The sequence below is a fragment of the Anguilla rostrata genome, chromosome 4, assembly GCF_018555375.3.
Source record: "Anguilla rostrata isolate EN2019 chromosome 4, ASM1855537v3, whole genome shotgun sequence".
Classification (NCBI taxonomy): domain Eukaryota; kingdom Metazoa; phylum Chordata; class Actinopteri; order Anguilliformes; family Anguillidae; genus Anguilla; species Anguilla rostrata.
In genome coordinates this window covers 41839018-41855060 of record NC_057936.1, presented here as the reverse complement: position 1 = coordinate 41855060, position 16043 = coordinate 41839018, and the positions used below count along the sequence as shown (strand labels likewise).

General features: G+C 40.4%; 2 protein-coding genes and 1 non-coding gene across 3 annotated transcripts; 2 read left to right on the top strand and 1 right to left on the bottom strand.

The window, feature by feature from the left end:
* The first annotated feature begins 855 nt into the window (after positions 1-855).
* On the top strand, positions 856-3423 carry LOC135253419 (sperm-associated antigen 16 protein). The gene has a single exon (XM_064332693.1). It carries the CDS (start codon positions 1360-1362, stop codon positions 3187-3189), a length of 1830 nt encoding a protein of 609 aa, XP_064188763.1. The 5' UTR covers positions 856-1359; the 3' UTR covers positions 3190-3423.
* Positions 3424-8286: 4863 nt separating this feature from the next.
* On the bottom strand, positions 8287-14279 carry pomp (proteasome maturation protein). The gene is made up of 6 exons (XM_064332694.1): positions 14140-14279; positions 13227-13327; positions 12803-12863; positions 11800-11901; positions 11181-11274; positions 8287-8505 (listed from the first exon to the last, which is right to left on the bottom strand). Exons 1-6 carry the CDS (start codon positions 14140-14142, stop codon positions 8438-8440), a joined length of 429 nt encoding a protein of 142 aa, XP_064188764.1. The 5' UTR covers positions 14143-14279; the 3' UTR covers positions 8287-8437.
* A 143-nt stretch (positions 14280-14422) lies between these two features.
* trnac-gca (transfer RNA cysteine (anticodon GCA)) lies at positions 14423-14494 on the top strand. Its single transcript has one exon. It is a non-coding gene; the product is annotated as a tRNA-Cys (tRNA).
* Positions 14495-16043: the final 1549 nt, after the last annotated feature.

The following is a 16043-nucleotide window of genomic DNA, read 5'->3' as shown; positions in this document are numbered from 1 at the left end:
ATATGGTTGTATTACAGAGAACATACATAAACAACACAAATAATTTTATTGGATGATCATTTGCATTGCAAAAATGTAAATTTGGAAAGAAAAAAAACAAAACAGTAACAACACATAGTATCCACAATGTTTTTATTTCAAATGTGGTGGCCTACACAAATATCAGTTAAAAAGGAAAAAAACGCATAGGAAAACGAGACAATTTAAACACGTTTTTGTAGATTTTAGAAGCTGCCAAAACCTGACTCCTCTGCTATGTTAAAATGAAAAAGTATGAAAACTACCAGTCACCATGCCTATTCAAAATCAAAATTCAAAACTTTACCTACCAAAATTTGACTCCTCCCTCAAAACCAAGAGGGTGTTGATACTAACAGATGAAGAGATGATACAAGGTGAGTTTGGTGATAATCACACTGAATCCAAACGGAGGAGAATCCGATTTTGCCAGCTTAAAAAGTTCACATACCAAAATACAACTCCCCCGTCATACCATCCCATAGCCGTCTATATTTGTAATAAAAGCTCATAAATACAAATAAGAGTATATTATTATTGACAAGGCAAGGATCTGGCGAGGCTCAAACTTAAGTGTCCACGAGAACTAACAACTCTACTGCACTAAAGACGAATAACTTTTAATACTGTGAACCTTCGCAATTATTATGCCCCACCACAATCAATCTACAATTCACGGTCTATATGCTCCTATCACAATTCACAGTATAATCGTTAAACAATTTAACTGGGGTAATAAACTTAAGTAAAATAATAGAATGTGTAGCTTAACGTACGGATTAATGTGAAGGGGAGTCGAAATACGACACGCTACTCGCTCAAAACGCCGGAATTGCTTGTGTCGAAAATGCTGTCGGGGTAACATCGTTAGATTCGCTTGCAGTAACATATCTCCAGAATGTAAACAAAAACATAAACAAAGCAGGGATTCTTCACTGTAAAAAGAAATTGTACGATAACGTTGTCTTTGCGGCTGCTAGGTAACATTAGCTAACAACAACAGGGAAATCTACCGTTCTCTAGCATAGCGTATGCTTTATGACCTAGCCAGTCTACTGTTTCTTTCATACAAAGCGCTCTTTTCAGCAGTTGAGTTGCAGGAACTGCAGCCACTTCAACTTCTTTCTCTGGAACACTTTAAAAATGCTCCTCTGGGTCTAATCGAGATGCTTGTTCTGTTACTCTTGTCCGCCATATTGTGACACTTTTTTGACGCGTTTCATTGGTCATCGCTCTCTTTGGATTTTGTCTTCTCGCGTTACTTGTGTCACTGTTCTCTGGCCCATTTCTGGTGCCCATAGCAACAGTAAACATACTGCGACTCCTATCGTTGTGGACGGGATGGCTACTGACGAAGGAGCACCACAAGAACTCACAGACTGTCTATACTACCTTGAAAATGTGTCAATACCTGAAGACTCCGAGGACCATTATGAGTTTGAGGAGGTTCCTATTGATGATGAATGGAGCCTAACCGAAGGAGAGGAGGATTTGGGGGCTGTAATGAAAGCGCTCTGTGATCGCGCAGATGGTACAGGAACAGTGCCAAAGAGCATTACACCTGATAAGCAGCAAATATTCCATATACCTGAGGTTGTGGATGACTTTGTACGGAATTTTTTGGTAAGAATGGGAATGCACAAAACCCTAGACTGTTTTCAGACAGAGTGGTATGAGATGGTTTACAAGGGCAAGTTGAACAAGGAACAGGTTGGGATTGTACAAGATGCATACACACAGAACCAGCTCCTTGACAACAAGCTCCAAAATGTGCAGAGGGAGCGTGATGATTACAGGGAGGCTGCTTTCAAAGCTGGCGAGGTGCTTGTAAGGCTGCGCAAGGAGCGGGACTTTCACCGCCTGCATCACAAGCGCGTAGCCCAGGAGAAGAACAGACTGATAGAGGACTTCAAACGACTGAAGAAGCACTATGCCTCCTATGAGCCGGCCATGCAGATGCTGACAGATAAGTACCAGGCAGCACTGAAGCAGAAGATGCTTGTCAGTTTGGAGAGGGATAGGGCTCTAGGGCAACTCCAGGGTCTGGAAGTCAGCCTTCGCAACACAGCAGCCAAAGGGGTAGACCGCCTGTCGGCAGGGTCTCATTCAGCTAGCAGGGAGCCTGGCCTGCTGCAGGGTCAGGGCAGGCTGAAAGGCAGTGCAGGGGAGGACTCCAGGCCACAGGCTGAAGGCATTGCCCCAAATAATCTGGACTCTGAGTTCCCTGCCGATACCTGTATAGACCCACTCCTTACCCATGTTAAGTTGCACCCTGCTGATGGCTCCAGAATGCCGGTGTTCCACCTGACCAGCTCCGTGAAGGCTCACTCCCTGCCTGTGAGCTGCCTGGCCCTGCACCCACAAAAGCTGATCGCAGCCTCCACCAGTGATGACCACCTGTGGAAGATGTGGGGCCTGCCAGTGGGGGAAGAGCTAATGACAGGGGAGGGCCACAGCGACTGGCTCTCTGGCTGCAGTTTTCAACCGAATGGAGGCCAGCTGGCTACCACCAGTGGCGATGCCACGGTCAAGGTCTGGGACTTCTCCCTCGGCCATTGTGTCCTGACTCTGGAGGGCCACACCCATGCCACCTGGGGTTGCTCCTTCCACTCCTGTGGCGACTTCCTGGCCTCCTGCTCCATGGACAACACATGCAAAGTCTGGGACCTGCACAGCCAACGCTGTCGCAATACATTGCGTGGCCACACGGACTCTGTCAACAGTGTCTGCTTCCTGCCATTGTCCAACACGCTGCTCACTTGCTCCGCTGATAAGACGCTGGCACTATGGGATGCCCGCACTGGTCTGCGTGCCCAGACCTTCTATGGCCACCTGCACTCCTGCAACCATGCATCCTTCAGCTTGCCAGGCAATGCTGTTGCTTCCTGTGACTCCTACGGGGAAGTGAAGCTGTGGGACATCAGAAAGGCGACTGTTGTGGTAACTGTGTATATAGGCCCTCACCCCAGCAACCAGGTGGCTTTCAACCCTTCGGGCTGGACACTAGCTGTTGCCAGTAATGATGGCTCAGTGAAGCTGGTGGATCTGGGCTCTTCCCAGGTTACCAGTTTAGTGGGGCATGAGGATGCCGTGCAGAGCGTAATTTTTGACCATAAAGGGGAGTACTTACTGTCAGGTGGCTCAGATGGAATGATTCACATCTGGTCATGAAAAAATTAATTAATTAATCAAATTTTACTAAATATAGGGCTTTTCACAAATTAATTATCACCGAGCATTACACAAAGACACAAAAGTAAATGTAGCTATTGTTGTCAGAATCTATGTAACTTGAATATTTATTTCCAATTTAGTGTGGTTTGTCTAATGGAAAAGAGTACTGTGTAAAAAAAAAAAAAAGATTAAGGCCATGTTCTAAATAGTCAGGCTTCTTGTGTTGAAGCATACATCATAAAAACTTTTTTTTCTGGCAGGCTGGGATTCACCTTTATAACAAGGAAAAACTTTTCATTCTATAACTCATGATGGATAATTTTGAGTAAGCCTGAGGTCAAGACTGATTCCTTAAAAGTGAAACAATAATTAATCTGTTGGTTATTGTTTAATTCTATTCTATGACTGCATTTTGTTCCAGACTATTCTGGTTTTATATTTATGATTATGTCAATTAAGAAGATCTCAAAAGAATATTGCTGTTTCTTAGGGTAAAAATCATTTTCTTGAACACAATTATACTAATTTCCCTCCAGAAACTATTTTTTCATGTACATGCAAATATTTAGAACAATGTATCAACCTTAACCACAAAGCTATAAAAACATAAATTATGGTCTTCATACAATTTGTTACTTTTTTTTTTTCTTCTACCCCGGTGCTCAATATCTGTAGAGTCATTTCTTCAATGTCTTTGCTGTTAAAAAGATATATATTGGTTCCGCTGAAAAAAACCCAACAGACCTATACCAGAGAGAAGCCTGTGAGCGAGGCTCAGTTTTTTCAGGATCAGCTTGCTGCTTAGACACCATTCGGCCACGTGATTAGCTATTCCATACTGGACAAAAAACTCCAGACAGGAACCTGAGTATATCAGCCTCAAATAACAAAAGGATTGAAAGTATGAAGTAAATTAAAAGACATTCATTGTGTTTTGGTATACTCTGTCAATAATCCTACATCTTTCATTATTTGTAAATACATGTTTTGTATAAGAAATCATGTCTCTATCATCATAAGAGGCTTATACTAAAATAATTATTAGAAATTGGTTGTTTACTTTATACATTCAATTGTGCTCTACTAAACCCTTGAACAGCCTCTGATGTATATAACTTATAAGGGAGGAGTCATGTCGAACAGCCAACACTACTACAGAAAGTAATACCCTGCGTGAGGACTGTCAACAGTGAAACTAGCTGATTTGTGTGAATATACTGGGCTCTCCTGACTGAAAAGATTCAAATATATGTCTGTTGAATATATATTTATTTTATCTGGACAACAAAGGGAAAAGGAATAGTTTTACATGACATTGACAATTTTGGAAATGTGGTATAAACAATCCATGGTTAGAATCACCAAAATGTAACTTTAATTTACATTTAATGTAATTTTAAAACAGAAATTGGATTTAACAACTCATTTCAGAACATTGCATGTATTGGGACTGACAAGGTGATTGTGTGGACTTCATACTATGTTAGATGCATAAGTCCTTGCAATACATATGTTACTTTACTTCACCACCAACCTAGCTGAGCCAACATTCCTTCCCCGACAACACACCCCTAACAAAGCATCTCCTGAGAAGTGTTACAATATAGCAAACTGTTCAGTGTGAATTTCCTGTTCAATAAGCAGAATTCTCTAATAATCAGAGCAATGCCTACTGGAAAAGCCCGTCAACTACACTGCCATTTATTTCTTCCCGATTGGAGAATTGACCAATGAAAATGTGGTTCTGGGTCCATAGAGCAGGTATAATTAACTCAGATCAGCTATACACAAAAACTGAAAATGGAAATTGATTACATTCTATGAGGTCATATTGACATCTAATCCGCATAAATCCACCATCTTCATCTGATGCAGATCAGTTCAGTGAACAAGTTGAGCAATCCAGATGATTGAAAGATCACTGAATCTGCAGATGTGACAGATCTCACCTAGTAGAATGAGCACTGTGTGTAATGGAAACATATTTTGGTCACTTGGATGAAATCCTATTAATGGAATTGAGCCAATCTACATTACACAAATATCTTTCCCATTCACTGAACCCACCTTATCAGCTAATGCTCACACTATGAAGATCTTGCACAGCATGATTTCCTAAAACATATGACTTCCAAAAAGCATTCTTGAGGTGTTTATGTAGCAATGATTCAAATGGTGTAATAAATACTTAGCAAACAAAAAAATTAATGTGCCATGTAGCACAGAACAAATGCATTCTGAGCAGTACCATTTCCAGCAGTGAATGTCACCCGTGTAAATTCTCCAAGTTTGCATGACAACTGGCAGGAAACAGCCTATGCTTCAGCTAGGCATTTTGCGTGCAACTCTCATTCTGTATCACACAGGATGCAGAACCAGGTTCTTTGCTAAGAGGTTCAATGGCAAATCAGTATGGATACTTTCGTGCTTGTATGTACATTCAGTGATGAGACAAAGAAACACTCTTTCAAGCCCTAACAGTAGGTAAATCTAACCTCATGTGACTCACATTTTTTACTTTGTCATTAATTATTCAACCAATTACCAACATGCAGAAGCCACATATGAAAAAGTACACTCTAACTCAGTGGTTCTCAGACTCGGGCCTGGGGGACCCCTGTGTATGCTGGTTTTCATTCCAACCTCAACAGCAATCCCAGAATTTTAACAAGCTGTTAATTTTTCTTAATTAGGTGCTTTTCATGTTTTAGAGCTGGGGTCCCCAGTCTTATCCAGAAATGGCCAGTGTGGGTGCACACACCTGATCCTGATTCTACTAATCAAGGTGCTTCACAATGACTCTAGTGATTGATTAGTAGAATCAGGTGTCTGCACCCACACTGGCCCTTTCTGGAACCCCAGCTCTAAAACGTGAAAAGTACCTAATTAAGAAAAATTAACAGCTTGTTAAAATTCTGGGATTGCTGTTGAGGTTGGAATGAAAACCAGCATATACAGGGGTCCCCCAGGACCGACTTTGAGAACCACTGCTCGAACTGCTTGTGACAATTAAAAAGGTAATTAGAGCCAGGTGCTGCCAATCAAGTACATGCAATTAGTTGATCACCAGGAAGCACAACCACGTGTATATAACATAACGTAAGATGAGAACAGGCCATTCAGCCCAACACTGCTCGTCTAGTCCTACCACTAAACTGTACTTAATGCTTAGTTTACCTAAAAGCTAGATAGTATCTAACACTGTATCAAGCCGGGCCTTGAATACCCCCAGTGTTTCTGCCTCCACTACGTGTCCAGGCAATCTATTCCTCAGTGACCACTCTGTGTGAAAAAATATTTCCTAATGTCTGTGTGAAATTTACCCTTTGCCAATTTCCATTTATGCCCTCGTTCTGCTAACCGAACTAAACTTGAATAATTTACTGTAGTTCACTTTGTTAATCCCTTTAATAAATTTAAAAGCCTCAATCAAATTTCCCCTATATATAAAAACAGAAACTTTAGCCTCTTTTCCACCGTAGGGCCGAACGGTTCTGAGCACAGAGAGGAAACGGTTCCAATGGTGTTTTCACCTGGAAACGGTTTGGCGCAGAACGCTTACAAACCATGCCCAGCACAATTTTCTCGGCACGGTTAGACAACTGTGCTCAGTGCAGCAGAACCGTTCGGGTGGGCGGGCTTAATGACGTAGGTATTCACTGATTGGTTTCACATTTATGTCAGTTTTGTGACTGGGCACTGATCCACTGCGTCACTTGCTGTTGTCACTAGTTTTTCTTTGATACTTCCTAGTCCTGGTTTTAGCAGCCCGACAAATGGAAACGGTAACCATTCCCACGAGTCCTGGGCAGTGTGGAACGGCACGGAGCGTCCCTGGTAACTGTTCGGCCGTACAGTGGAAAAGAGGCTTTTGTCAGTTTGGTGTTGAACATTCAGGCTTGTGCTAGCACAGCATACCAAGGGCAAAATATATCCGTGATAATCTCAGGGAAGTAATTGTTACTGCTCATCAGTCTGGGAAGCGTTATAAAGCTGTTATTAAACAAAATGAAGTCCATCCTTCTACAGTGAAAGATGATTTGGAGGCCCCAGCAAATCCACCCCCCCCCCCCCACCCCCAAGACTGTATGATACTCCAAGAAATTGCAGTGCCCTTAAGCGACATCCAGGGATCTACAGGCCTGTCAACACAAATAATTTTTGAGTTTCTGACTCTACCATCAGCAATAGACTGAACAGGTATGGCTTTCAAGCAAGGACAGCCAGAAAATCTCTTCTCAAAAAATATTGTAGCAAGGCATACTGTACTTTTGCAAATTTGCACCTGAATGAACTACAACACTTCCAGAACACTTCCCTCTGGATTGATGAGATCAAAGTACACTTGTTTGGCTGTAATGTACAATGAGATGTTTTGCAAAAACCAAACGCCACATAGCACAAGAAACTCAAATCAACTGTCAAGAATGGTGGTGGAGGGGTGATGACAAATTCCTCTCTATATCACTCTATTCTAGAGGAAAATGTGAGACCATCTGTTCGACAGCTAAAGCTGGACTGCAACAAAAAGATGTATTATGCAACAGGACAATATTCACAAACACACCAGTAAATCTGAATAAATGGCTGAAAATCTAAAGAATCAGGGTTGTGGAAAGGCCAAGTCAAAGTCCAGACCTCAACCCAATTGATGAGCTGAATCAGTTTTGTAAAGAGTGGGCCAGAATTCCTGTGATGGATTGTAAGAGACTGATGAATTCATACAGAAAATGATTACGGCAGGTAATCGTCGCTACAGGTGGTTCTACAGCTGCCGAATCACAGGGAGCAGTTTTTCCACAGAAGGCTTCTGCATGCTGGCTTATTTTTGGCTGACTAATTAATGACAATGTAAAATCTGTTGAGTGTTATTTGTCACATGGTTACTTATCTACTGTTAGTGCTTGGTGAGGACTAGACGAGGGTTAGTTATGTCCTAATATGTAAAACTATGTAACTGCAAGAGGTTGTACATTCCTTTTCACAAGACCGTATGTGTATAGTTACATGCAGACCTGTGTGATTCTGAGTACTTACATGAGCGCATGCCCAACAATTTGTATTCCATTTATTTCCCTTGACAACAGACAACTCTTACTCATTTAAGGATGGAATTTTATTAGAAATACAGGAAATATAACCATAGAAAACTGAGTGGTAGCGCACATGGGGAGCGGTGAGCGAAGATCTGCTGTGGTTATGCGGTCACACACAAGTGGGGTGCATTTAGGCTGGGCGTCTCCCATCACAGAAGGCCCAGCTTGTGCTCCACCATGATGTGGGGCTCTCCCATCACTTCACTCTGTGCTGGATCTACAGACACCAACCACACTCATCAACATTCTTTACAGGTCATACATTTAAACAGTTGATATTTATTGAAAGGATTCAAGATTGAGCCCCATCGATAAACAGGCACATCGCCAGTGACCCACCCCAGATCTACATCAGCATTATGTAAACTTAGTCCTATATCACTACCCTGTTACTTTAGCGTATGAAAAGAAAACCATGCGAGATCACCAGGGAAAAGGCCAGACCATAAGTGATGAGTAACCGGTAGCTTGCCACCTATGCACTCTATAAACATCTGTTTATTGTTGTGTATGCAGTAAGATTTCGGCAAACACAGAAATGATGTTGCATAAAATGTACAGACGCTTGCTTACTGGTTAGCTGCCTATAGTTTCTTTAGTAAAGTGGCTTGCTAGTAGTTGGCAATGTGAGCTATTAATGTACAATTCCTCTGTTCATAAATGTGTGCCTTGTCAAAGCATATCAATACATATATCCATATTTCAGCAGTTCTGTTTCATCTCGTCTAAGTTCCAGATGCTCAGACTTTGACAGAGTATTTAAAACACATCAAGTTTTCTGGCAGAGGTTTACAGTAATCAGTTTTCATTTCATACACTCACTAGGGATGGAGATTTTCAATTATCTCGAAGATCGAATCATTGCATTATGTGCTTGATTCAAAATCAATTCCTAGCATGGGGAGGAATCAATTTTTCGATCACATCTTGGCTGGGGGGCAACAGTGCAAACAGCAGGGCCTTCCACATGGTAAACCTCAAAGAAGGAGGCAGAATTGCTTATACTTGAAGCCAAAGTTCACTTTCTGGGGCTTTGTGATATTATTTCTATGCTAGTGTAAATTTTCAATTGACACAGACAATTTTTTAAAGATGAAAGGCATTCCAGGTAATTACTTAAGTTTCTGAGAACCAGTCAGCTTGAAACATAACACCGTTGTCCAGATTGCTTCAGAGTCACCTGAAGTCCTTATATTGGATGCTCCGTTCTGCATGTTTTGGTGCTAATACCGATATTGAATCCATGCGAACACTATCGGCCAACAATGATATCTGAGCAGTATGAACGCAAAGATGCAGATATTCAACTGCATTTTATGTGTCTAATGCCTCTGGGCAGCTTATGCGGAGGGAATTAGGCTACTGAAAACAGATTACAAGCGGGTTTGCTCAATAAAATTGTAACAATTTCTGCAAGAAAATAAGTAGATTCTATGATGATTGGAATAATGCACGTTTTTTTTAAATGTAGCCTGAGACTTTAAACAATCGTTTTTTTCCAAACAGATAATCTGCTTATTCAGCAGCATAAGAAAAAACCCTATCATAATGACTTAGGCCAAAGTAAGCTACCACATGCACAAGAAATCATGGCCCTACAGGGAGAAGAAAGAAATAAAAAATAAATAAATAAACCCTGCACAAATCAACAGAGGCTTCAGTCACTTCCGTATTTTTGCTGTATTATCAAAGATGGCTGAAAAACAGTGGCTGCTGAGCTGAAAATTTAAGGGGCGGAAAACTTTCCCTTAAACTGAATCTTTGTCTCTACTTGTTTACAGTCATTTTACTTAATTAAAAACATAGTGAGTAATTCACAAATTACTCAATGGCATCAAATATAACCAGTTCTTTTCATTTAGGCTATTAGGCAAGTAATAGAATTATAGAATAGAATTATTTACATCGTAAAGTTAGTCATATAATCTCCCTAACATGACATGAAAGAGACGAAAGCAAATTGATTATTCAGATCATTGACAAGCTTGTTAAACAAGGAAAATTAATAAACAGTTTGAGACCAATGATCAGTTCTAAGTTTTCCACCCTATCTATTTCCAGCTCATCAACCGCCACTGCTATTAATGGATGACAAACAAGAATAAACTAGCTAAAACAGCCTAGGCCTAAATACTTCAATTAACGTTCATAGCCTACATAGCAACAAATATACATGAAGTACGCATCTCTGCACTTTTTGAAGACACTCGGTTCCTCTTCTCATCCACAATATGCGCTCCTGTACCGAATACTCGGCGTCAACACTTGTGCAAGGTGCACACACAGGTAGGCTCATGCTGCTCCTGGCAGGGTGACTGCCGCGTAGTGATGACGTTTCGCAGAATTCTATATAATATTCTTTGAATGGGATGCGTTTACGAACGCAACAACAAAATTTCTTAAAATACAAATGATTAAAAGCCATTTAAAGCCTGTCTACTATGTAGAATATCCACCTTCTCTAATCCCCTGGCCAGCTCTTTGCCTATTTTCCAAAATCTTATTTATCAATATTTATTGGTATCAATGTACTTCAAATCTGTATCATACAGATACAGAAAACAAACACACAGATTGTATGTTTGTTTTTCCAACAGAATGTTTAATGTCTTTCAACAGGGCATAAGCCCTCTGTGGTTTTTTAACCTCTCCTGCACATTTTCCATCAATCACTGTATGTTTCAAAGAAACATGAATCTATAATTGTGTACAAATAAGTAAGTAAGTAAATGAATAAATAAAAGTGCATATTCTTTATTTAGACCACAAACCCATAATGCTGACTGTGGTACATCTTCCATTCCACATAAAACTGCCTGGGCTAATTGAAACAACCCCCAGAAAGTGAACTATTACTTAAAGGGCAGGAGCAGTGGTGCCAAATCCACTTACCATTCAGGATGTCCTCGAAGCCAATACTATCGTCACTCCCTCTGAGTGTATCCAGGGCAATGTTGGAGCTTTGCAAGAACGGCAGCCGCTGAATCTGTTGGATCGAGGGAGGGGGTTGGGGAGTCAGGGTAGAGGGGGATTGAAAGGAAGACAGAAGAATGGGAAAGGGGAAGATGGAGAGATGCAAGATGAAGCTGAAGGAAGCCCACTTTTTCCACATCGTATGACTATTTTGTGTCCTACATATGATGCAGCAATAAACCGAACTGAACCGAGACACCAATGTGAGAGGAGCGGGTCAAATGCAACTTCAAACAAGCTACCTTTCATCAGCTTATTTGTCTCATAACGGCCCCTACTTATTCTATTTTTTTTGCAAAACATTTTAAAAAAACAACATCCAGTGAGTCTCCAGTTTTTTCTGGGAGCACGTAGTGAAATGTCACCTTTTACAGATATATTAAATCTGGCATATTTTACCAGCTTAATTGGGACATGTTAGAAAACAAGGCAAGGGACCAAGCATTTAATAAAACTTGAAACACATACGTGGGAGCCCTTAAAAAATGCAAGTAAGTGAAGAATTACTTGCCTCTCAAAACAGGCAAGTAATGCTTACCTGTTTTGCTGCTCTGTACTCCATCTGGAGTTTTAGGGGTGCATGAAGGCCTTGGATGTTTCTGAGTGTGGAGAAGTTCATCTTGTCCTGATTGAGCTGGAACTGTAGACAACACAAAGGGGCATGATGCAGCTTACAGACATCTAGACAAATCAAGTCAGCCGTTAAAAGAAAACAAGAGTGTGCCAACTGCTACACTCCCCTTACCACTGAAAAACCAGGGACCAGACCTGTGCGTTTTTTTAATACAATGAATTACAATATGAAAATGCATCATACAAAGTACAACATACCAGAACTCAATTATACATAATTTTTTTAGTCTATGGTTGTTTGTTGATAGGTATTTCCCCATCAGCTACCCACTCTTACACTATTTGTGTTCTTTCTTAATTACAAGATAGGACAATGCAATCATACAACATGTATTTTATTCGATTCTTAATATTTACTAAAAAATAGGCACAAAAATAATGAATCAGTCTGAAAGCTGCTGGAGCCATGGTCAGTGGAGTTCCGGGGTGCATAAGAGGATCAACCTACCCAGGGGTGGTCCTCATGTCATGTACATGCACACGTCCCAATGAACACACCACTAACCACCATCCACCCAACCCCCGACCTGTGCCTTTTTATAATTTATTACTTTTTATGACTGGGGTAACTTGTCACTTACCGACAAACGATTAATCAAGATTGTAATCTACACAGAAGTGGTCAGCTAAATACCAAACTTGGTGTCTTTACTGGCTGCACCACTTGGGCACTGACAAGTGTATCTGACAAGTTCTTCAAGTCACACAGTACAGTTCTTGGTAACATAATGCTTTCTGTACATCACATCAACATTTACAGGAATTTAAGCCTTCAATAAAAACTCAAACGAGCATATAACTCAAGAGAAGAGATAACCAGAATATTCTCTGCAGTACAAGGAGTGAATTTAAGCCCTTTTTTAAAAGACAGAGAGCAGTGTTTGAGGTGGTGTCTGCACAGGGCTCACATTCTTCTCTGACAGCTCCAGTGGGTGACTTGGCACAAGGTCATTTTTCACACTGCTAAACCTGAAACCAAACAATAGACACAGTTCACAGACCTTTTCAAAACTGTACACAAGTACTCATTCAACCGTACTCATTTATGCATAGCAGTACATTCATGCCTAAGTCATGAACACTCCATGGAAGAATCTTAAGTATTACTGCATGGTTCAAGCACATAATGTTGTACCATCGCCGCATATGCAGAGCATGACAAAAAGCAAGCAATTGAAAACATTCTGAGATGAGCAGTCCATTAAGCAAGGAAATTAAGTGTACCGTACCATAGCTACGACAAGGTCCTAAGAAGTCAACCCGTCTTATAGAGCACTGGCAGGGCAATAAAAACAGGATGTGTCAATACAGCCAGATCCAGTATAAACATACCCCTTGCGAAGCGTGTCGGGAACACCGTACGCACTGGCCTGTGGACACAAACCAGTCACAGGAACGCTGTCCTTCAACTGAGACCTGAGACCGCGGGTATTCTAAAACAGAAATCCACAAAGCCAAGTGATTACACGATGCGCAAAATACACCGTTTTTACACTGTTAAACAATTACGCTTACTGCTGATGTTGACGCTGGCTGCTAGCCGGCACGCAATGACTCATAACCGCGCTGGAAAATAAATGTCCAACGATTACACACCAACTAGATAGATTCAAGAATCACCACGATCTGTGTCCTTAAATAACAAGTAAAGTTATCGTTATTTTCAGGTACAACATGAATTAACATTAGGCTCAGCTAACGTTATCTGCTACAGCTACTTAGCAGATCTGACCCAAGCTCGTTGCGGTTTTATCAATTACCTTCTAACGACACAAGCTAGCTAGGCAGTGATAATTAAAACTTAACTCAACTAGCTAGATGATCAAAGGATTGTAATTTGCTGCTAGACAGTTAACGTTAATATGCCAAATGCAGTGTATGATACAATGAGCTTTCGGTTTCATTTTAGCGGAAAAAAATTCTGGTTATAAACAATTGTACAAAGGTCTAAAAATGTGAAAGGCTCACAATGTCACACATGCGAAATGTTACATATTAATATTAAAATACGATCAACCGCACATTAAGTCAGATAGATTAGCTAAAAACAAACGGATTTACACCAGGGCCTAATGTTAGCTAGCTTTTCCCGAGCTATGGACAGTGACTAATCAAATTCCAAAATTATTTGATGGAAACAATGAAATAAACCTGCGAGAAGTTAATCTTATGATTTATAAATGAAATTAAACGTTCATAACACATCGTCAGATACTACAAAAAGCACGTAATAACTAAAAATTACCATCTCTGACAATCTAACACCAAGTTCTGCTGCTCTGTCCTGCAAAAAAACTTGAGGATCTATTACAGACACTTCCGGGTCATGAGGTCAATGTTGCAGACATGTGATCTATGACGACATTTCCAGAGAGCGGTAGCGTATTAGAGTGATTAAAGTTGACACTGGTATTGTTTTCATGAATGTATATTTATGCTGTATAATGCCATATTGTCTTTAAAAACGACATCATAGCAAGGGTAACATGATAATAAATAACCTTTGTTTAGGCATATGACTTTAAGTTGGGGGTATAGCTCAGTGGTAGAGCATTTGACTGCAGATCAAGAGGTCCCCGGTTCAAATCCGGGTGCCCCCTCTTTTGGTACTTCGAACTTTCACTTTCTCGTGCAACCCAATGGTCTTATCAAGTCTGCAAAACAATAACTCGTATTAAATTGACCTTTTTATTAAATAACGTTGTTAGGACGGTGACAGACACATTCCACATGTAAATCGAAAAGTCAGGTAATATGTTGTATAGTTTGACATTTCATATTCATTTTTCCTCGACCGGAGATCCGACTCAAGCAGACTGGAGATGTACAGAAAAAGCGTGCTGCAGAAAGTCCAGACCTGACCACTCTACAGCGGATTCTGCAAGCCGATACACGGATCCACTTGAGAGAACTGGACCTGCTGCAGACAGTCTCTGGGAGTAACATAAAGACGCTGTCATACTGTATTTTGCCAGCAGAGAGTGCTACAGTACTACAATACTAAACATCCAAAAGAAAACACCCACCAATGCATGCAGAGCAGAATTAGGCAGATACCCATTGATAATTATCATTTAAAAAAGAGCACTTTAATTTTGGATGCACCTCAAATCAAGTCCCCAAGACACAATGCAATTTCGAGCACTGAAAACCCAAGATCTGAAACCCAAAAAGAGTCATCTCAGTCAGCTGGTCATGACTCACTAACCAACTAAAACCAAACACTGACCGAACTCTGACCAGCGCTGCTTTACAACCAGAAATTAGAGTAAACCAAATAATCACACAAACAAAAGATGCCTATCTGGAACACTGGAATAATGAAACCAAAACACAAAATAAACTTACTTGCTACTTGGCCCTAAACAGAGAATACAATTTGGCAGAGTATCTCTTCTCTGTCAGAGATACAAAGCAGAGACAAATCCTGACCAAGTACAGGCTCAGTGACCACACCTTAGCAATTGAAAAAGGAAGGCACAAAAAAACATGGCTACCCAAAGAAGAACGTATATGTGGTCACTGCAAGACAGGAGAGGTAGAGACAGAGATGCACTTCCTGCTATATTGTGAAAAATATTCACTGATAAGGGAAACATATTTTAATAAGATCCAAAATTCCAAAACAAATTTCCCTCCCTAACAAATGATCAAAAGCTGCGAGTCCTATTAGAAGAAGGACCGACAGCCTCACTCGCAGCTAAATATGTTTTTGCCTGTCACAGCCTGAAGGACAGTCGGTGAACATCTAACAAACATATGTATGTGTGTGTATATATGCATGTGTGTGTATGTATGTATGTATGTACATATATATATATATATAAATGTGTGTGTGTGTGTGTGTATGTGTGCATATATATATGTTTGTGTGTATGTATGAGTATATATATATAATACTCTTATTGAGAAAATACTCTTCAAAAATAATTTAATTTGGTTAATTTAATAGATATACTGTTAATAGATGTTACTGTCATTTGTGCTGTTATTGTTGTTGCTGCTTGTTTTATTTTTTCTTTTTAATTATATATTCTTACTGTGGTTGATTATTGTTATCACTACGCTTTGGCAATATGTATTTTTAAATATGTCATGCCAATAAAGCATTTGAATTTGAATTTGAGTGCTACAGTAACAGAACGACCA

Excerpts from the sequence above, each read along its gene's own strand:
- pomp (XM_064332694.1), bottom strand. Across the intron at positions 11,275-11,799 it reads AGTACAGAGCAGCAAAACAG|ATTCAGCGGCTGCCGTTCTT; the intron begins GTAAGCATTACT and ends TCGATCCAACAG. Across the intron at positions 8,506-11,180 it reads CTTCGAGGACATCCTGAATG|ATCCAGCACAGAGTGAAGTG; the intron begins GTAAGTGGATTT and ends TGGTGTCTGTAG.
- LOC135253419 (XM_064332693.1), top strand. The coding sequence starts at position 1,360 with ATGGCTACTGACGAAGGAGCACCACAAGAACTCACAGACTGTCTATAC.